The sequence below is a fragment of the Cottoperca gobio genome, unplaced genomic scaffold (genome assembly GCF_900634415.1).
Source record: "Cottoperca gobio unplaced genomic scaffold, fCotGob3.1 fCotGob3_121arrow_ctg1, whole genome shotgun sequence".
Classification (NCBI taxonomy): domain Eukaryota; kingdom Metazoa; phylum Chordata; class Actinopteri; order Perciformes; family Bovichtidae; genus Cottoperca; species Cottoperca gobio.
In genome coordinates, this window is record NW_021166793.1 from 15,774 (window position 1) to 33,987 (window position 18,214).

The 18,214-nt window shown below is 41.0% G+C and overlaps 3 protein-coding genes across 3 annotated transcripts; 2 read left to right on the forward strand and 1 right to left on the reverse strand.

The window, feature by feature from the left end:
• Window positions 1-118: 118 nt before the first annotated feature.
• On the forward strand, window positions 119-10,501 carry cct3 (chaperonin containing TCP1, subunit 3 (gamma)). Its single transcript, XM_029426151.1, has 14 exons — window positions 119-288; window positions 3,304-3,365; window positions 4,579-4,629; window positions 5,000-5,062; window positions 6,175-6,271; window positions 7,453-7,570; window positions 7,690-7,876; window positions 7,950-8,099; window positions 8,471-8,603; window positions 9,020-9,101; window positions 9,186-9,366; window positions 9,715-9,960; window positions 10,051-10,182; window positions 10,269-10,501. Exons 1-14 carry the CDS (start codon window positions 261-263, stop codon window positions 10,359-10,361), a joined length of 1,623 nt encoding a protein of 540 aa, XP_029282011.1. The 5' UTR covers window positions 119-260; the 3' UTR covers window positions 10,362-10,501.
• Window positions 10,502-11,453: 952 nt separating this feature from the next.
• glmp (glycosylated lysosomal membrane protein) lies at window positions 11,454-14,734 on the forward strand. The gene is made up of 7 exons (XM_029426153.1): window positions 11,454-11,605; window positions 12,884-13,051; window positions 13,184-13,282; window positions 13,444-13,608; window positions 13,692-13,910; window positions 14,018-14,286; window positions 14,376-14,734. The coding sequence occupies exons 1-7, from the start codon at window positions 11,489-11,491 to the stop codon at window positions 14,542-14,544; spliced, it is 1,206 nt and encodes a 401-aa protein (XP_029282013.1). The 5' UTR covers window positions 11,454-11,488; the 3' UTR covers window positions 14,545-14,734.
• A 368-nt stretch (window positions 14,735-15,102) lies between these two features.
• Window positions 15,103-18,214, reverse strand: jtb (jumping translocation breakpoint). Its single transcript, XM_029426154.1, has 6 exons — window positions 18,009-18,214; window positions 17,023-17,374; window positions 16,224-16,264; window positions 16,052-16,134; window positions 15,855-15,934; window positions 15,103-15,632 (listed from the first exon to the last, which is right to left on the reverse strand). The coding sequence occupies exons 2-6, from the start codon at window positions 17,109-17,111 to the stop codon at window positions 15,476-15,478; spliced, it is 450 nt and encodes a 149-aa protein (XP_029282014.1). The 5' UTR covers window positions 17,112-17,374; window positions 18,009-18,214; the 3' UTR covers window positions 15,103-15,475.

The window sequence follows — 18,214 nt, forward strand, 5'->3', positions numbered from 1 at the left end:
ATTATTAAAATAAATTATAGAATCATGAAGTAATGGAGTCGGTTGGTTTTCACCATAAAAGGCAGAGCATCTGTTTCCACTGACCGCTTTAACTCTGTCAACTCATTGACCCAATTGGTGGACAACCCTGTCAATCACATTGATTATCTCAGCTGATTGGTCAGGGTTATGGTTGTTTTCCCGCCCCTGCGGGTTGAGCCCTCCCTCTCCTCGTGCCTCCTAGAACCTTCCAGGCTGAAGCTTTCCTGCACGCTGTCAAAATGATGGGCCAGCAGGTTTTAGTACTCAGTAAGTACCCGAAAAATATTTTAACTTCAACTTTAAACTTTGTACTTCAACATAGAGGCTGCTTTTTGCCGTTAATGTCTCTGATTTGCAGCCGTTAACCGTCAGAGCTCCCCGGCTGCGACACAAAGCGGACACCGGTTGCTAACCTGCTACGGAGCATGTGCTTCCTCCCACTGTGGTGCGCTAACCAGGCTAACTGTTAGCATCAACGAGCTAACAACTAATCCCCGATTGTGTTAGCATCACTGGGGAACGGCCCGTATTCAATATCATTATTATTCCGAACCGCCGAGAGTTAGAAAAATGCCCCATTTGACCGAAAGCCCGGAGTCTGACGGCCCGTTTTCCCGAAAACCATCCCCGTTGCTCCTAAAATACGCACTTTGGAATTGGAGTTCAGTAACTGCCGGCCTTGCTACGTTCCAAACTCCGTTAACAAATTGCTATTTTTAACAGATAACGTATTAATTATAACGTATGGCTTTATGTGACGAATTACTTAACGATTCGGGTGATATTTAACTTTAAGCGATCTTCTGTGAACTACTCTAAATAGACTAGTGGGCTTTTGCTTTCTGGATAATGCGCCGTCATACAGCATCAGTGTATTTTATGCTATGCTAAACCTTTAGCATTGTAGCTTCAATGTTTTTAATTCATAGTTATAACCAAGCTGGATGTGACTGCAGGTTCTGTTAGACAAGAACAGTCTGAGACGCTAATGTGAGCTAACAGTGCTAACAGTGCTAACAGTGCTAAAGCTAGCGGACACAGTTTAAATCTTTTGTTGATGCAGCCACACCCTCACTGAGGGACCATCACTATATATATATATATATATGTATGTATGTATATATATATATATATATATATATATATATATATATGTATGTATGTATGTATGTATATGTATATATATGTATGTATATATATATATATATGTATGTATATATATATGTATATATGTATGTATATATATATGTATATATCTATATTGTATGTATCTCTCTGTCGTCTCTATCTCTGTCTGTCTGTCTCTCTCTCTCTCCTCTCTCTCTCTTGTCTGTCTGTCTGTCTGTCTGTCTCTCTCTCTCTCTCTTCTCTCGTCTCTGTCTGTTTCTCTCTCTCTCCTCTGTGTCTCTGTCTGTGTCTTCTCTCTCTCTCTCTCTCTCTCTCTCTCTGTCTCTCTCTGTCTGTGTGTCTCTCTCTCTCTCTCTCTCTCTCTCTCTCTCTCTCTCTCTGTCTCTCTCTCTGTCTGTGTGTCTCTCTCTCTCTCTCTTCTCTCTCCCCCCCTCCTCTCTCTGTCTCTCTCTGTCTGTGTCTCTCTCTCTCTCTCTCTCTCTCTCTCTCTCTCTCTCTCTCTCTCTCTCTTCTCTCTCTCTGTGTCTCTCTCTCTCTCTTGTCTTATATATATATGTATATATATATATATATATGTATATATATATATGTGTATATGTTTTAAAGTCCTGCATTACTCTTTGTTTTTTATGAGCACACATTCAATTATAATTTAATTATACGTCTTTCACGTGAAAAATATTTTAAATCTAAATAACTGTTTCAAACTGTTTTTTCAGAGTAGAGACATTAAAATATTTAACATTTTTATTCAAACATCAGCTGACACTCTGCAGAGCCAGAAGAGGTACAACATTTTATTTCACTTAATGACTGCAGCCGTTAAACCTTTAGCTGCTAAACTACCTACATACAAACTACTAAAGGTATTGTGAGGATCTCATTATTTCTCCATCAGAGTTTTACAAACCCTTCTCCGGCCGACACTTTCTTTCATTTCTTTGTAAACGAACAGACTTGTGTCTTCACTAAAACATTTAGCACAAAGTGTTTGACACCAGAGAAACATCTTCCTACCCTCATTATATATATATATATATATATATATGTGTGTTAGTTATTGAGCTGTTACTGTTATCGTGAATCATGTCTTTGTTGTGTTTTAAATGCTGCGTCTCATTTTGGGATATAAAAATGTCCTTTAAATGTCTTGTTCTGTCACTTTAATGTAAAACAGAAAAGCAGCAAAGAAAACTTTAAAATTATTCTTTTCTTTTTCAATTGATGCCTTTTGTGTTCACGTTCAATTTGTTCCATATTACTTTTTTAATTTAAAAAAGAATGTGTTGTATTTTAGCAGACTGATGAAACTTTAATATCCAGCTGATGTTTAAATATAAATATTAAATATAAGTGAAGTTTGGACTACCGTAATTTTCGGACTATAAGCCGCACCTGACTATAAGCCGCAGACGCTAAATTGACTAATTTGTACATATATAAGCCGCACTGGGCTATAAGCCGCAGACGCTAAATTGACTGTGTATGTAGCCGGTCTGTAGCTGACACCACGATCGACTCTGCGTTGTGTTGCGAAGAACCAGGAAATAACGATGGAGAACATCTGCCTGTTCAATCAGCATTTATTGTCTCTGACCGTTGGTGTTTTCCTTAATTTGTCCATAAATTACCGTTGAAACAGAAGAAACACAAGAAAGTCATCATCATACGGTAACTCCACAGTCGGGGTTTTTGGACATGCACCCCTCTCTTCAGCGTATCCTTCTTTCCGTCTCCCGAAAAAGTGGCGCGAACCCCCAGAAAGTGCCGGTTTCAGGAGTATCAACATAAAAGCATATTTAACAAAATAAGACTCCTCGAAAAAAATTTTCCATAATGAGGGTGTCTCACACACTGCCTCGCTCTCGTAATGTCCGTCTGTCTCTCGTACCACTCGCTACTTTTGCGCGCTCTTTCCCTGCATCCGGTGGACTGTAACCTGTAAAATCCATAGATTTAGGAATTCCCCTAGTGGCCGTTAGCTGTAAAAATCCATAGATAAGCCGCACCGTTATATAAGCCGCAGGGTCGCAAAATGGGGAAAAAGTCGCGGCTTATAGTCCGGAAATTACGGTAGTTATGGTGAAATGTTTTATTGTGTGTTCTTAATGTTTTATGGTATAAATGTGAGTTAACTTCCTGTTTTCTCTGCAGACCAGAACATAAAGAGAGAGTCGGGCCGTAAAGTCCAGACCGGAAACATCAGCGCTGCTAAGGTCGGTTTCTCTACTTTAATTTGTCGATGCTCGGTTTACTGTGAGATTACAACGGAAACATTTCCATCTGCACGAAAGAACAGATTTAAGATGAAGACACAATGTTCTTCTGAGCCCGATGATTAATCCATATAAACGTATAAAACTAATTATTGATAAGAAGCTGATATATTTGATCTGGTTATAATTAGTGATGGTGAGAACAGGTTTGGTTACTGCTAATATTGCTAAGCTAACGTTAGCTGCTAGCAAGTGATGGCGAGATGAAACTTCATGAAGCAGTTCACTCATCTGCTCTCCTGCGCCATCAAGTGGACACTAAATATAAAACGTAATGACGCCATGGCTTTGGGGTGCGAAGCTTTGAATTGAATAAATGAATCATGATGTTTGTGATGCCGATACATAAATGATGAACTTATTGATGCGGGGTCAAAAGGGAAAGTGGAAACAAATAGGGGAGAGGGATGTGAATGTGCTACTAGGGACAACATTTTATTTCTTTATTTTTTTCATGCAGGGCTCTAATGCCTCAGCACAGACGAGGTGTTGTTGTTGTATCCAAGTTCAACGGACACTTCACCTTTTTAAAATACCAGAAATAAGAAGAAAGACATTAGAACAAGGATACGCTGTGTTGCCACATTTATTTACAGTATATTACGCTGGTTCTGATTACTATGTGCACACCTTAGTAGGAGAGATCAGCTCAAAATGTTCCCAGACATGCGTCATCAACACTAGCCTCGATACGCGCTTCACAGAAATCTTCCTGGATTACTCGCATCATTTATAACGGGAGACTAAAGCAGCCGGTCTCTTGTCATGTTCTTTGTGTCAACATGTAAATGAACTGATGATTTAGACTTCATGCTCTTACTTTGAACTGCATGAATGACGATCACGTGCTATCTGAAAACATGCGAGTGGATTTTCGTTCGAACGTTTGTCTCAAAACTTAGTTTTTAAATGCAAATCGGAAAAAGTAGAATTTAGATCCAAAAAAAGTAGTAAATGTTTTTAATTTATTCTCCGAAATGTAGTTTGTTTGCAGATCTTTTTATATTTGCAAAATATATTTTCAAAATGAAATTGTTTATTTAACAAAGTTTTCACAAAGAAGGAATTTGCTTTGAGGTTTGAGTGCGCAAGAGCAAATATTGAGAGGAGGTACGTTCAGTATAAAAACTGTGTGTGTGTGTGTGTGTTTCAGACCATCGCAGATGTGATCCGGACCTGCCTCGGCCCGCGGGCCATGATGAAGGTCAGACTGCAGCTTAAGAAACATTTATTAATGTTTAATGAGTTAAACTGCAACGAGCCGTCGATCGACACTAAATTACTGACGATAGATTAATCTTTAATTGTATCTTGTATTGTATATCTTTTATATACTAAACCATTAATCTAGAAAACGTGTATAAAATATAAATAAATTATACAGAAACGACTGACAAACTTCAGTTAACGATTATAGTTAAGTTTCTCAAAAGTACATTTTATTTAAACATCTGCTGATTTCATTTATTGATGAATCATTTGGTTTAAATATATTTATTCTCATAAATGTAAAGAAGTTACTGAAACAATCCATTATGAATTTATTAAGTGTGTGTGTGTGTGTGTGTGTATAGATGTTGCTCGACCCGATGGGAGGAATCGTGATGACCAACGATGGAAACGCCATCCTCAGAGAGGTGAGGACATAAATACAATTTCAAACTTTATTTACACTGGATCATTGACGGCAAGTCGAGCACAGATTACAAACATTATAAATAAAGAAACATTATAAATAATGAAGAAATTAAACATAAATAATAAAGAAACATTATAAATAATGAAGAAATTAAACTTAAATAATAAAGAAACATTATAAATGATAAAGGAACATTATAAATAATAAAGAAACATTATAAATAATGAAGAAATTAAACATAAATAATAAAGAAACATTATAAATAATGAAGAAATTAAACATAAATAATAAAGAAACATTATAAATAATGAAGAAATTAAACATAAATAATAAAGAAACATTATAAATGATAAAGAAACATTATAAATAATAAAGAAACATTATAAATGATAAAGAAACATTATAAATAATAAAGAAACATTATAAATAATGAAGAAATTAAACATAAATAATAAAGAAACATAAATAATGAAGAAATTAAACAAATAAAGAAACATTATAAATGATAAAGAAACATAAATAATAAAGAAACATTATAAATAATGAAGAAATTAAACATAAATAATAAAGAAACATTATAAATAATGAAGAAATTAAACATAAATAATAAAGAAACATTATAAATAAAGAAACATTATAAATGATAAAGAAACATTATAAATAATAAAGAAACATTATAAATAATGAAGAAATTAAACAAATAATAAAGAAACATTATAAATGATAAAGAAACATAAATAATAAAGAAACATTATAAATAATGAAGAAATTAAACAAATAATAAAGAAACATTATAAATGATAAAGAAACATTATAAATAATAAAGAAACATTATAAATAATGAAGAAATTAAACATAAATAATAAAGAAACATTATAAATAATGAAGAAATTAAACATAAATAATAAAGAAACATTATAAATAAAGAAACATTATAAATGATAAAGAAACATTATAAATAATAAAGAAATATTATAAATAATAAAGAAACATTATAAATGATAAAGAAACATTATAAATGATAAAGAAACATTATAAATAATAAAAAAAAACATAAATAATAAAGAAACATTATAAATAACCCCCCCCTCCCTGTCTCCATGTTAACAGATCCAGGTTCAGCATCCTGCCGCCAAGTCGATGATCGAGATCAGCCGCACGCAGGACGAAGAGGTGGGAGACGGGACCACGTCCGTCATCATCCTGGGTCAGTTTGTTCTTATTGTGGAGGAACATGAAGCCTCCACCAGCGTGTAATTAACAGACTCCTTAATCATAGAACTACACTTCTTTAGAATCATTAATAGTCTTCTGTAAACTTTCGTCCCAGCTCCTCGGTTCAATTTAAAGACTTCTCTTACGAAAAACTGAGTGAGGGGTGTCAAACATGCGGCCCGGGGGCCAAAACCAGCCCGCCAAAGGGTCCACTCCGACTTTGCAAATTGAAAAAAGGAGTTGTTTTGATCATAAATGTGTTCCAGATGCCTGTGACTAAATGTTTCGCAGCTTCACTGTGATCAGCGCGTTGTAACACGTGTGTAAATGATAAACTGATAATATTGTTGACATTGCTTCTTTTCTTAAGAAATTTCAGGTTGTTCATAATGTTTAGTAAAAAAGATTTTCAGAATGAACGTTCTTTCACTAAAACGAAGGGAACATGTGGAGTTGTGGTTATCGTGCTGTGACGTTACTGGGCCGGCCCACCTGAGATAACGTTGTGCTGCATGTGGCCCCTGAACTAAGATGAGTTTGACACTCTTGGTTTAAGGCGTCTGAGACGAACGAGTCTAAACGTGAAGAACACGAGAACTAAGAACCTTCTCTAAAGAGATCAGGCGGCTCGTAGACATCGTGACCTTACATCGTCTCCAGCAGTGGTTCCCAAACGGTGTGCCGTGGGATTTTGAAACAATTCGGCCTGTTGCATTTAACTGTACACAAGGTTTGTAATTCAGTGTTTCAGTGTTTCACGCTCTGGGGCGTGCTGCCTGGGCTGGATCAGGTCCGTGCGTGGCGCAGATAAGTTCTCCTTAGCTTTCCTCCGCTCTGTCTCTGACTGTAGGTGTGCGCACACGTGGGTTTGGAAGCGGAGCAGAGAATGTAAATATGCAAAGCAACTGAAACGTGCACATAAATGAGATAAATAGTATCAGCGTTTAGTTTATTTAAAAAGAGACCCGTCAATGTGAATAAAAATAATATTTATTAATTCGAGAAAAAAAGCACCTTGAATTACAGGCTGGGCTCCGTTAGCGGGGCGCAGCGCCAAGACAATGGTAGGGAAAGACTGACTACAGAGGTTGCACTAAGTAACAGTATTATTTTGGCTTTATACACGAAACGACTGACTCTAACAACCTCTTTATAAAATGTGTGTGTGTGTAGCCGGGGAGATGCTGTCTGTAGCGGAGCAGTTTCTGGAGCAGCAGATGCACCCGACGGTCGTCATCGCCGCCTACAGACAGGCTCTGGACGACATCCTGGACACTCTGAAGGAGATCAGGTACAACACTAGGCTTTTACTTTGAAAGAGCAGCAGGAAGGACTCCCATGATGCACCACTGCTGCACCAGCTTTTACAGTTGTTTTCTTTGAGATGTTCACCCCCCCTCGTGTCCTCAGCACCCCCGTGGACACATCAGACCGCTCCATGATGCTGAAGATCGTCCACTCTGCCATCAACACCAAGGCTCTGAGCCGCTGGTCTGAGATGGCGTGTGTCATCGCTCTGGACGCCGTCCGCACCGTGGAGCTCGAAGACAACGGACGCAAAGAGATCGACATCAAGAAGTACGCCAAAGTGGAGAAGGTACGTAGCGACTTCCTGTCCGACTCCCGCACGCTCTTGACGGGTCCTTTGACACTTCCTGTGGTGCGTTCAGGTTCCCGGTGGGTTCATCGAGGACTCGTGCGTGCTGAGAGGCGTGATGGTGAACAAAGACGTGACGCACCCGAGGATGAGACGCATGATCAAAGAGCCGCGAATCATCCTGCTGGACTGTTCCCTGGAGTACAAGAAGGGAGAGAGCCAGGTAACACACACACACACACACACACACACACACACACAGTGTGCTGGAATCCTTAAACACTTGAATATTAATGTTTTGCCGTTTACATGTTAAATAATTTGTCCATTTTTGTAGAAACACAACCGATAGTTTTGCTTGTTTATAAAACATTAAATGTGGTGAAGATATAAATATCTAATATATAAATCTTATTTATTATTATTACAGCTGCTCCGTATTCTCTGTATTTTATTTAACGACTTCCTGAACGCTTGAGTTTTTTAACAAACACCAACTATGTACTTCGGCCGAATACTTGGTGAGATAATAAGTCTTGACCGCGGCCACCACTGGAGTTTAAGTGTGTGTGTGTGTGTGTGTGTGTGTCTCAGACGGACATAGAGATCAGTAAGGAGGAAGACTTTGCTAGAATCCTGCAGATGGAGGAAGAATACATCCAGCAGATCTGTGAGGACATCATCCGCCTGAAACCAGACCTGCTGTTCACAGAGAAGGGCGTCTCAGGTACACACAGAGCATCTGGACTACGTCTATATTAACGTACTGTTGGCATTATGATCAGGTAGTGACATATAGCTGTATGAGTTTACATAATGAAAGGAAGTAGGCGCTCTTATTGTGAAATAAACAGGAAGTGCTTCATGTTGTTTGATGTAATGCAGCTTGTCACTGAGAACAGCTGTATTACATTCCGACTATAAACAATAGAGTAATAACCATAAAGTCGTAATCCTGTGTATCTCATACTAACAATGAAAGTTACATTTCGTAAAATAAGAAACTAGAATATGAAAGTTATATTCCAGGATTAATGTCATTCTGCAGTTTTAATGCACCACAAGAGAAAACGAGTCAGAAGAAGAACATGCATGTGGTTAAAGTACTGGCTGGAGAATAAAAAGCTTCTCGTCTTCACTTAGATCTGGCTCAGCACTACCTGATGAAGGCGAACATTACCGCCATCCGCCGCGTGAGGAAGACCGACAACAACCGCATCGCCAGGTAAACGAGCTCCCTGCAGCAGCCAATCAGCTGTGGGTAGCCTCAGGAAGCAGCCTGTGACCAGTCTCTCTCGCTCTCTCTCAGGGCGTGTGGGGCTCGTATCGCCAACCGCACCGACGAGCTGCGCGAGGAAGACATCGGCACGGGGGCGGGGCTGTTCGAGGTGAAGAAGATCGGAGACGAGTACTTCACCTTCGTCACAGAGTGCAAAGACCCGAAGGCCTGCACCATCCTGCTGAGAGGAGCCAGCAAGGAGATCCTCGCTGTGAGAACACTTTCACCCTCTGAACCCGCTTCCTGTCATATGTTACTTCAAAATAAAAGTCCTGCAGCGCCATGGAAACAGCTCCTGGCAGGAAGTGAACTCTCATGCCATAAGTCCTTTTTCTTAAGTTTAATTTCTTCATTATTTATTTTGAATCAAATCTCTGCTTTCAGACTTTAATGTTTTAAAGGACTAGTGCTGTAAACGATCCTGAATCGCTGTCGTGTTCCTCGCCGCTGGGTTTTGGGGTTCTGAGGGTTGAATACTTTGACCAGAAACTTTATTGAGACGAAGCGTTGAACGGTTTCGCTGGAGTTCAGTTTTAACTCGTTTCTGTGAACTGTTCAGGAGGTGGAGAGGAACCTGCAGGACGCCATGCAGGTGTGTCGTAACGTGCTGCTGGAGCCCTTCCTGTTGCCGGGCGGCGGCGCCATAGAGATGGCAGTGTCGAAGCGTCTGATGGAACGTTCCCGCGCTCTCACCGGCGTCGAACAGTGGCCGTACCGCGCCGTGGCCACGGCCCTGGAGGTCATCCCCCGCACGCTGATCCAGAACTGTGGAGCCTCCACCATCAGAGTGCTCACGTCCCTGAGGGTAAACTTTATTTAGAAGGACAAAACTTTGTCATTAACTTTATTAATGTTAACTTTATTTATAATGCCAATTTTTCCATCTTTGTTTCAGGCCAAACACACTCAGGAGAACTGTGTGAGTTGGGGTGTGGATGGGGAGACAGGCTGCCTGTCTGACATGAACGATCTGGGCATCTGGGAGCCGCTGGCTGTTAAAGCTCAAATCTACAAGACAGCCGTCGAGGTGAGAAAACAGAAAACTGACGTTACTGATACTGAGAGCGTCTTGTCACATGATCTGTATAACAACCCTCTCTCGCTGTCGTTCAGACGGCCATCTTGTTGCTGCGTATCGATGACATCGTCTCCGGCCACAAGAAGAAAGACAAAGACGAGCAGATGGGAGGACCAGGAGCCGAGTAGATCCAGAAACATGATCAACATCAGAGTCTGCGTGTGTGTGTGTGTGTGTGTGTGTGTGTGTGTGTGTGTGTGTGTGTGTGTGGGGACCAGACGACTCACTGAAACTTTAAACGTTCAATAAAGTTAAAGTTAGAAACCCGTTTTGTTTTTGTTTATGACTCTTTACATTCGTTCAGCTGTCAGAGCTTAATGCTGCTTCACTCCAGCTGATCAATAATTAATATCCAGTATTAATCACATGTACATACTAATATTCAATCCTGGTTCTTATTTTATTTGTAATGTTTAGTTTGGCAAAATAGTTTTCTTCTGTGTTGAAGCACAAGTTTGTCTAAAAAGTGATTTACAAGTAAAGAAAGTTTTTAATAAACAATTCTGTTTAAACCAGGAAGTGTTTCTGCAGTTAAACTAGTAACACCACAAATACTGTTAGTAAGTCTAAATGTCACTGAAGTCAAAGTACAACAGTTTCAGCATCAAATAAACTTCAAGTACGATCTGCAGAATAATATATCTTGTATTAGAATTACTACACACGCTGCGGGGAGTTTAATCTATACCTTAATTGATTATATTTTGTATTAATCTGAATCTGTAAAGTTAAATATTTCCTCTGCATTACAAGTATTAAGTAGTACATCACATTTGTACTGGAGTAAATGACACTGCTCTAATACTTTGAAATGAATCCGTTTTCATTAAACTAACATTAATATATTTTTGAACAACCATTTATAATTTAGAAGGTCTGAATCTAAATGTATAATGAACAGAATAAATTGTTACATTAAATATCCGTTGATTATGATATCTGATTTCAGTTTATATTTTCTTGCTTGTGGGTGATGTCATCTCAGTTCTGATTGGTTTATTCATTTTATATTAATATTTGTTATTAATTTGTTTTTATTCATTTATTCATATTGATTTATTTATATATTTGTATTCATTTAAGTTATTTGTTTTGATATATTAATGATTGATTTAATTTGGTTGTGTTTTCTTCATTGAAGTTTTCCTATGGTTCAGGGTGTGATTGTTTGTTTTCTTTTTGTTAATAAAGTTTTTCCTCAGCTGACTTATGAGGGACGAGGTCATGTGACCTGCACCGCTTGGTCACAACAAAGATGGCAGCCGCGGGGAAGACGCGGAGCTGCGGAGCTTTTTATTTTTCTCTCTTTTCTCTGCTTTCAGTTTTCAGTTTGAGTGAAAGTTGGTTCAGCGGAGAAGCTTCTAGAAGAAAGGTGAGCAAACTAAAGGGATAATGTTTATCTTTATTAAGGCCAACAAACGGACAGGAAGTGAAACTTTTATTTTTACCTTTAGTTTAAATCTTGATTTTAAAAATAATAATATTTCTACAGAATTACTGAAACAAAGTCAGCTGATTATCAGAATAAATTATGAATGTATTCTCATTTAAAGGCTTCTGTCATTACATATTGGACTAACTTCAATCGTTACCTCTCAAATGAATTTAAATCTAAATGTAGAGCTCAAAGTGCTCCATCTTGTCTGTCAGTACTCTAAAAATCTAATTTATTATTTCTGAAGACGCTTTACAGACCGTAGGAACAAAGAAAAACAAACAAACTCTTTACTATAGGTAGTGTGCAAACACGTGACAAAACTGTGTGACGTATGTGTGCGACGCCATGTTGGATGATATACAAATCAACAATGGCGTCTAAAGCGAACAACAGCAGCACTACAACTCCGACTTCTAAGTATGTTGACTCTCTGGATCCTCTGCAAAGGCAAGATTCAGAGGAAAAAGTCCAAATGTGCGGCCGTGACCCGTACACGCTGAAGCCGTCGGATTATATTGAGGATTTAGATTCATTACCGCCGATTGAATATCCGGATATTGTGAACTACCTTGTGCTACAAACGTCGTGGGCAACCAACGCACAAATGAAGGCGTACAAGAGCTTAGATGCTTATAATGTCTTTGTTTCTGGCTGGGTCGGTAGTCTTCTTACCAAACCCCTGAAAGATGACAGGGTGCTCGTCCATGCCCGTGTAGATCACTCGCAAAGAGCTCGAGATACACCGCTCAAGCCGTGGTTTGTGAGTGAGAAGAGCGGCGATGTTATCCTCGCACACAATTGTGCTTCTTCTTCTGTTGAATCCTCACGAGTTATGTTGCTAAACCAGCTGACGGCGTTCGGTAGACAGTAATTCATCCCTCTTTAGTGAATCGTTGTTTTTGATGATTGTAGGAAATCTAAAGAAGCGTTTCTCTGGGTCATGAGTAGCGTTATGACCACAACTATACACTGCGCACACGATTGGTGTTTTCTTTCAATCTTAGACGTTTAAATACAAAGAAAATTACGAAGCGTTGCAGCAACTCCCACGCAAACGGGTGCCGTCTTGGTTGTGTATATCATCCAACATGGCTGACTTACGGGTTGGGACGTAAGCGTGACGTCACATGCACACGATCAATTGACAGAATTGTTTCTAAAGAGAAAATTAAAGCTTTCCTCCCAAAGAAAGACTCTTCTTCTCTCCTCCAGTTGTCGGTAGAGTTGAACCCCGGCTGGCCCTCGCCAGCGCCTCCTGGTGGCGACCTGCTGCATGTGAGAGCCGTGGGAGACAACAACACGCTGCACTTCCTGTTCTGCAGCCAGGGGGCGCCGACGCTGCTGCTCGTCCACACCAACACTTCTTCTTCTACTGTCAACGTCTGTTTTCATCTTAAGACTTTACATTTATTCATATTTCTAATAAAGTTTAGACGTTATATTTATTGACTACATCACCAGAAGCATCGTCCTCTCCGATCCAGAGCTACAGATGTTCTGTTTCTCTCTCAGGTCGATTGGACTCAGTTTTTGTCTCGAAACGTCAGCGGCAGCCTGAAGGTGGAGCCAGAGAGCAGCGTCCTATACAGCACCGCCGTCATCTTCAGCAGGGTCAGAAACGTCCACCTTAAATGTGCCGACAGACATTTAATTGACTCATTAATAACTTTTTTTATCTGTCTGATGCCGAATTGAATATTTAGATTGTATGACTAAGAGTTTAATGAAAGTCAAACTTTTATTTTGAAACATGAACTCTTTCCTGTTGTCAGCTGTGGGAGTACGATGACGTTAACGACACAGCCGAGCCGACCTCTGACCTCTTCCCTCCATACGAGCTGCAGAACTTCACCTGGTCTCGTTTCAACCTGTCGGGTCCGAACGCTCTGCTCTGCGGAGCCACCACGACCTTCGCCAACGGATCGCTCTGCTTGCAGGTCGGAGGTCAAACTGTTGTCATGGTGACACCAGTTTAGAACAAAACGTTATTAATTTCCTGTATTTTTATATTTTGTTCCAGCTGTCTGTGTTTGATTCAGAGGGGCGTGGCCCGTCCTTGCCCCGCCTCCTCCACACCGCTAACTCCTCCCAGTTGGGGGTGTGGCTTGACGGTGTGTTGCCGAGGGCGACTCGTTCCAGGTTCCTATTGGAGCTGCAGGCGGTGGGCGGGGTTTATCCTCTGAGCAGAGTGGAGGTTCATCGATCGATCGACGACGAGTTCACGCCGTCGATATTCAAGGTGATGAGTAATCGACAGGAAGTTAACCCGCCTGTATCATGTACATAAATAAAGTCATGAGGTCACTCACGCCGCTCTTCTCCACCTGCTGACCGCTGACCTCTCAGGTGTCTCAGTGGGTCTCCTCGGTGAACGGCAGCTCCGATGTTCTGGGTTTCCTTCAGTGGAAGCCGGTGGCGTACCGACAGTCCGTTCCGGCTCTGGAGGACGCCACTCCCTGCCGTCACTCCGACCCGCGGCCTCAGAGCGGCGAGGCGGTGGCGTCGGCATCCGGTCTGATCCGAGCGTTCTACGCAGAACCAGAAGCATTCGGACTCAACGTGAGCTTCGGCCTCGCAGGAGACCCGTTCTACAACAGCACCAAGTTCCTCAGCTGGTCCGTTTTATTCCATCTTATTCTTATTCTGATTTATATTTAACATTTCATTTAGTGATATTCTCTTCTTCACGTCTTTCCTCCTTCAGGACAGTGTTGTTGGGCTCCGGCTCTCCTCCCGTCGACTCCTTCTCGCCGTTGGTTCTCGCCATGATGGCGGTCGGTCTGGGAACTCCCATGATCCTCCTGCTGCTGGGCGGAGTCTGCGTCTGCGTCCGTAAGAGGGCGGCGGCCTCGACCTACGAGCCAATCAACTGATGGCTGGGTCGCAGCCAATGAGACGACAGAGACGTTCTTAAGGACTTCACTGACTTTGAGCTCAGGAACAAAATGAGGAAGTGAATCTTTATTTTCAACATGAATCAGAAACTTCAGTTTGAAGTTTAGTTTGATACTAAATGTGAAGTTTGATTAAAGGTTTGACTTCAATAAAAATCTTTGTCACTGATGTGAAGATTGTTATTTTAACCACTTACTAGTTTCCATAAGCGTCTTAGCACACGTGAGGTTTCAGTTATACTTCAGTAAACGCATTGTTTCCTCGTGGCGCCGGCTCCTCCCGACAAAGTCTTTTATTATTATAATCGTTGGATTTAATCACCAGGTGTCTCCGGTTTCCTTCGATGGACTCGATCTGCCGGCGCACCTTCTGAGGCGAATACAAAGTCTGAATCTGATGTTTCAGGCGAAGGACGGATTCAAAACAGTTTGTACTTTTCATTCTGTTCCTTAAATTTAAAACCAAAGTGTTGATTTAAAAATAAAATGTGAAGTATAAGTGTAAAAGGTTCTTTAAGTGATCCAGAGACGAACGTCTTCATTTCATATCAAAAGTACATTTTTAATAAGGAACTTCAAGTCTAAACTTCCATCATTTTCTCAGATTGTATTTGTATCAAATTACATTTTAACAAGTTACATTTAGAAAAGTTTTGGTAGTTTTAATCTTTTAACACTTTATTCTCACGTTTCCTGAAGTTCACTGGATGTTCCTGTTTAAAAGTTTTACAGAAAACTTCACTTTAAACTTTCAGCCGCTCGTTCTGTCTCGAAATCCATTTAAATAAAGTTCACAGGTTCTTGTCTTTAGTCCTGATCCCTGATGGATCTTAGTGTCTTTAGAGTCTCGATCAGTTTAAACTGCTGCTGCAGGATTAAAGCAACTGATCAGGATCAGGTCCAGGTGTCCTTAGATGGACTCGATCTGCCGGCGGACCTTTTCAGAGGCGAGGCGGTCGAGCCAGCGCTGACGGACGACCACCACGACGGCAAAGGAGACTGTCAGAGCCAACATGGCCGCCTCGAACTTCCAGAAGAGATGTTCCTCCAACACTGCGGAGCGACAGCTTTATATTTGAACAGAAATATAAAAGAGGAATAAATATTAAATCATTATAATAACTTTATTTTCACATTTATTTCTCGATTTGATAAATTTAACGAACAGGAAAAATAAAAGGAATACAAAATAGATAAATTCCAAATTAAATATGTTATATATTACAGGAAAATATTAATTATTAAATGTATTAATGCAAAAAGTAAATATGTTTGCGTATGTCGAGGACCTCTTGTACTCGTCCTTGTTGGATCTGGTGCAGTTAACTCTCTCCACGTATCCCGTCGTTGCGCAGGACGACCACGACGTCTGAAACAACAACAGCGTCACTGCTGCTGTTGTCATCGTAACGACACAACAACCAGCAGTTTGTACAAAAAACCCTGCGAGGCATTCAGGGACGGGGTCATTGAACGACTCACTCACCGACTGGAAGGCGTTACACTGCGAACACTCGGTGGTCACCACGAAGTCCTCCAGCAGCCAGCAGGGGGAGACCAGCTGTCTCACTGCAGAGGGGGGGAGGGGAGGGCACTTTAATAACATAGGAAAACCATATACTTTTGGTTTTTAAAACTGGATTGTGATTGGTCGGTACCTGCAGATCTCTCTTCACTCAGCAGAGCCGCTCCAAACACTCTGAAACACAATTCACACATTTATCACATTAGATTCAGTATACAGACTGACCTGACCTCTGTACAGACTGACCTCTCCACAGACTGACCTCTAACCTCTGTACAGACTGACCTAACCTATGTACAGACTGACCTCTCCACAGACTGACCTAACCTCTGTACAGACTGACCTGACCTCTCCACAGACTGACCTCTAACCTCTGTACAGACTGACCTCTAACCTCTGTACAGACTGTCCTCTAACCTCTGTACAGACTGACCTCTAACCTCTGTACAGACTGACCTCTAACCTCTGTACAGACTGACCTCTCCACAGACTGACCTAACCTCTGTACAGACTGACCTGACCTCTAACCTCTGTACAGACTGATCTCTAACCTCTGTACAGACTGACCTCTAACCTCTGTACAGACTGACTTCTAACCTCTGTACAGACTGACCTCTAACCTCTCCACAGACTGACCTAAGCTCTGTACAGACTGACCTCTAACCTCTGTACAGACTGACCTAACCTCTGTACAGACTGTCCTGACCTCTAACCTCTGTACAGACTGACCTCTCCACAGACTGACCTAACCTCTGTACAGACTGTCCTGACCTCTAACCTCTGTACAGACTGACCTCTCCACAGACTGACCTAACCTCTGTACAGACTGTCCTGACCTAACCTCTGTACAGACTGTCCTGACCTAACCTCTGTACAGACTGTCCTGACCTAACCTCTGTACAGACTGACCTCTAACATCTGTTCAAACTGACCTGAGGGAGACAAGTCCCCAGAACAGAGCGTGGAGGACGAGGACTCGTGGCCGACAACACGCCACGGGGATCCGGCAGTCGCTCTCCATCAGCCTGCTCCTCCACCAGGACGACACCACAGCCACGCTGACACTCAGGTACTGACAGCTACAGACGGGTAGAGGCGGGTAGAGACGGGTACAGATGGGTAGAGACAGCTACAGGTGGGTAGAGACAGCTACAGGTGGGTAGAGACAGCTACAGACGGGTACAGGTGGGTAGAGACGGCTAAAGGTGGGTAGAGACAGCTACAGACGGGTACAGGTGGGTAGAGACGGCTACAGACTGATTCAGGGCTCCAGGCTGCTGAAACCTGGAAGAGAAAACAGTTTCCTGTTAACACGTTCAGCCTCCTTCACTTCTCTTGTTATAAACTGACTGCAGATAATCACTGAAGACTAAGTAGTTTCAGTTCCTAATCGTTGGAAACACTCCATAAAAACCTCAACTTTAATATATTTTGCTTTGGGAGAATTTTAAATATTAAGTTTGTAAGTAGAGTTGCTCAGTATGGAATGTTATTAACATATTGATACTGAAGGAGACTTTATTAAGACGCCCTTACATGGATTATGTAACATATCTGCATTAAAAGGTTTAAAATACGACAGGATACAGCCACTACTAAACCAACGGACGTGTTGTACAGTAAAATGAACATTACTCTATATCTGCGAGATCTGAGGTGTCCATCACTGACACAAAGATATGAGACATTAGCAAGCTAGCTAACAAGCTAATCACGTGATTCTTTACCAAACTGAATGTATGACGTCAGTACGGATTTAACGTCACATTAACTAAAACATATTTATAATTAATGGCGTTTGGTGACTCGCTGAGAAAATAATCCAGCTAATGCTAACAGTTAGCCTGCTAACATTGTATTTACCTAGAGATACATGCTAACGTTAGCTAGCTTAGCTCCGGGTCTGAACAACACTCACCGTGATCTGCTCAAACAGCCGCCATTTTTAAATCAAGGCGGGAACAGAGAAGAAGACAAGACCGTTTATAGCCGGTGGAGGGACTCAAGCTGACCGTTAAATCTACCGAGTAACGGGGTTTTGACTGAGTCCACCGACTGTTTCCGAATCTGTCAGCAGCCGGTTAGCGTCGAATAACACTTCCGGTACACCTGTTCACAATAAAA

What these genes read in the sequence shown, in the direction of transcription:
- jtb (XM_029426154.1), bottom strand. Translation starts at nt 17,111, where the DNA reads ATGGAGAGCGACTGCCGGATCCCCGTGGCGTGTTGTCGGCCACGAGTC. An exon ending in AGTGTAACGCCTTCCAGTCG is followed by an intron (nt 15,935 to 16,051) that starts GTGAGTGAGTCG and finishes TTGTTGTTTCAG; the next exon opens with ACGTCGTGGTCGTCCTGCGC. An exon ending in AACAAGGACGAGTACAAGAG is followed by an intron (nt 15,633 to 15,854) that starts GTCCTCGACATA and finishes TCAAATATAAAG; the next exon opens with CTGTCGCTCCGCAGTGTTGG.
- cct3 (XM_029426151.1), top strand. Translation starts at nt 261, where the DNA reads ATGATGGGCCAGCAGGTTTTAGTACTCA. An exon ending in CCAGCAGGTTTTAGTACTCA is followed by an intron (nt 289 to 3,303) that starts GTAAGTACCCGA and finishes TTTTCTCTGCAG; the next exon opens with ACCAGAACATAAAGAGAGAG. An exon ending in AGTACGCCAAAGTGGAGAAG is followed by an intron (nt 7,877 to 7,949) that starts GTACGTAGCGAC and finishes TGGTGCGTTCAG; the next exon opens with GTTCCCGGTGGGTTCATCGA.
- glmp (XM_029426153.1), top strand. Translation starts at nt 11,489, where the DNA reads ATGGCAGCCGCGGGGAAGACGCGGAGCTGCGGAGCTTTTTATTTTTCT. An exon ending in CCGCCGTCATCTTCAGCAGG is followed by an intron (nt 13,283 to 13,443) that starts GTCAGAAACGTC and finishes TCCTGTTGTCAG; the next exon opens with CTGTGGGAGTACGATGACGT. An exon ending in ACGGATCGCTCTGCTTGCAG is followed by an intron (nt 13,609 to 13,691) that starts GTCGGAGGTCAA and finishes ATTTTGTTCCAG; the next exon opens with CTGTCTGTGTTTGATTCAGA.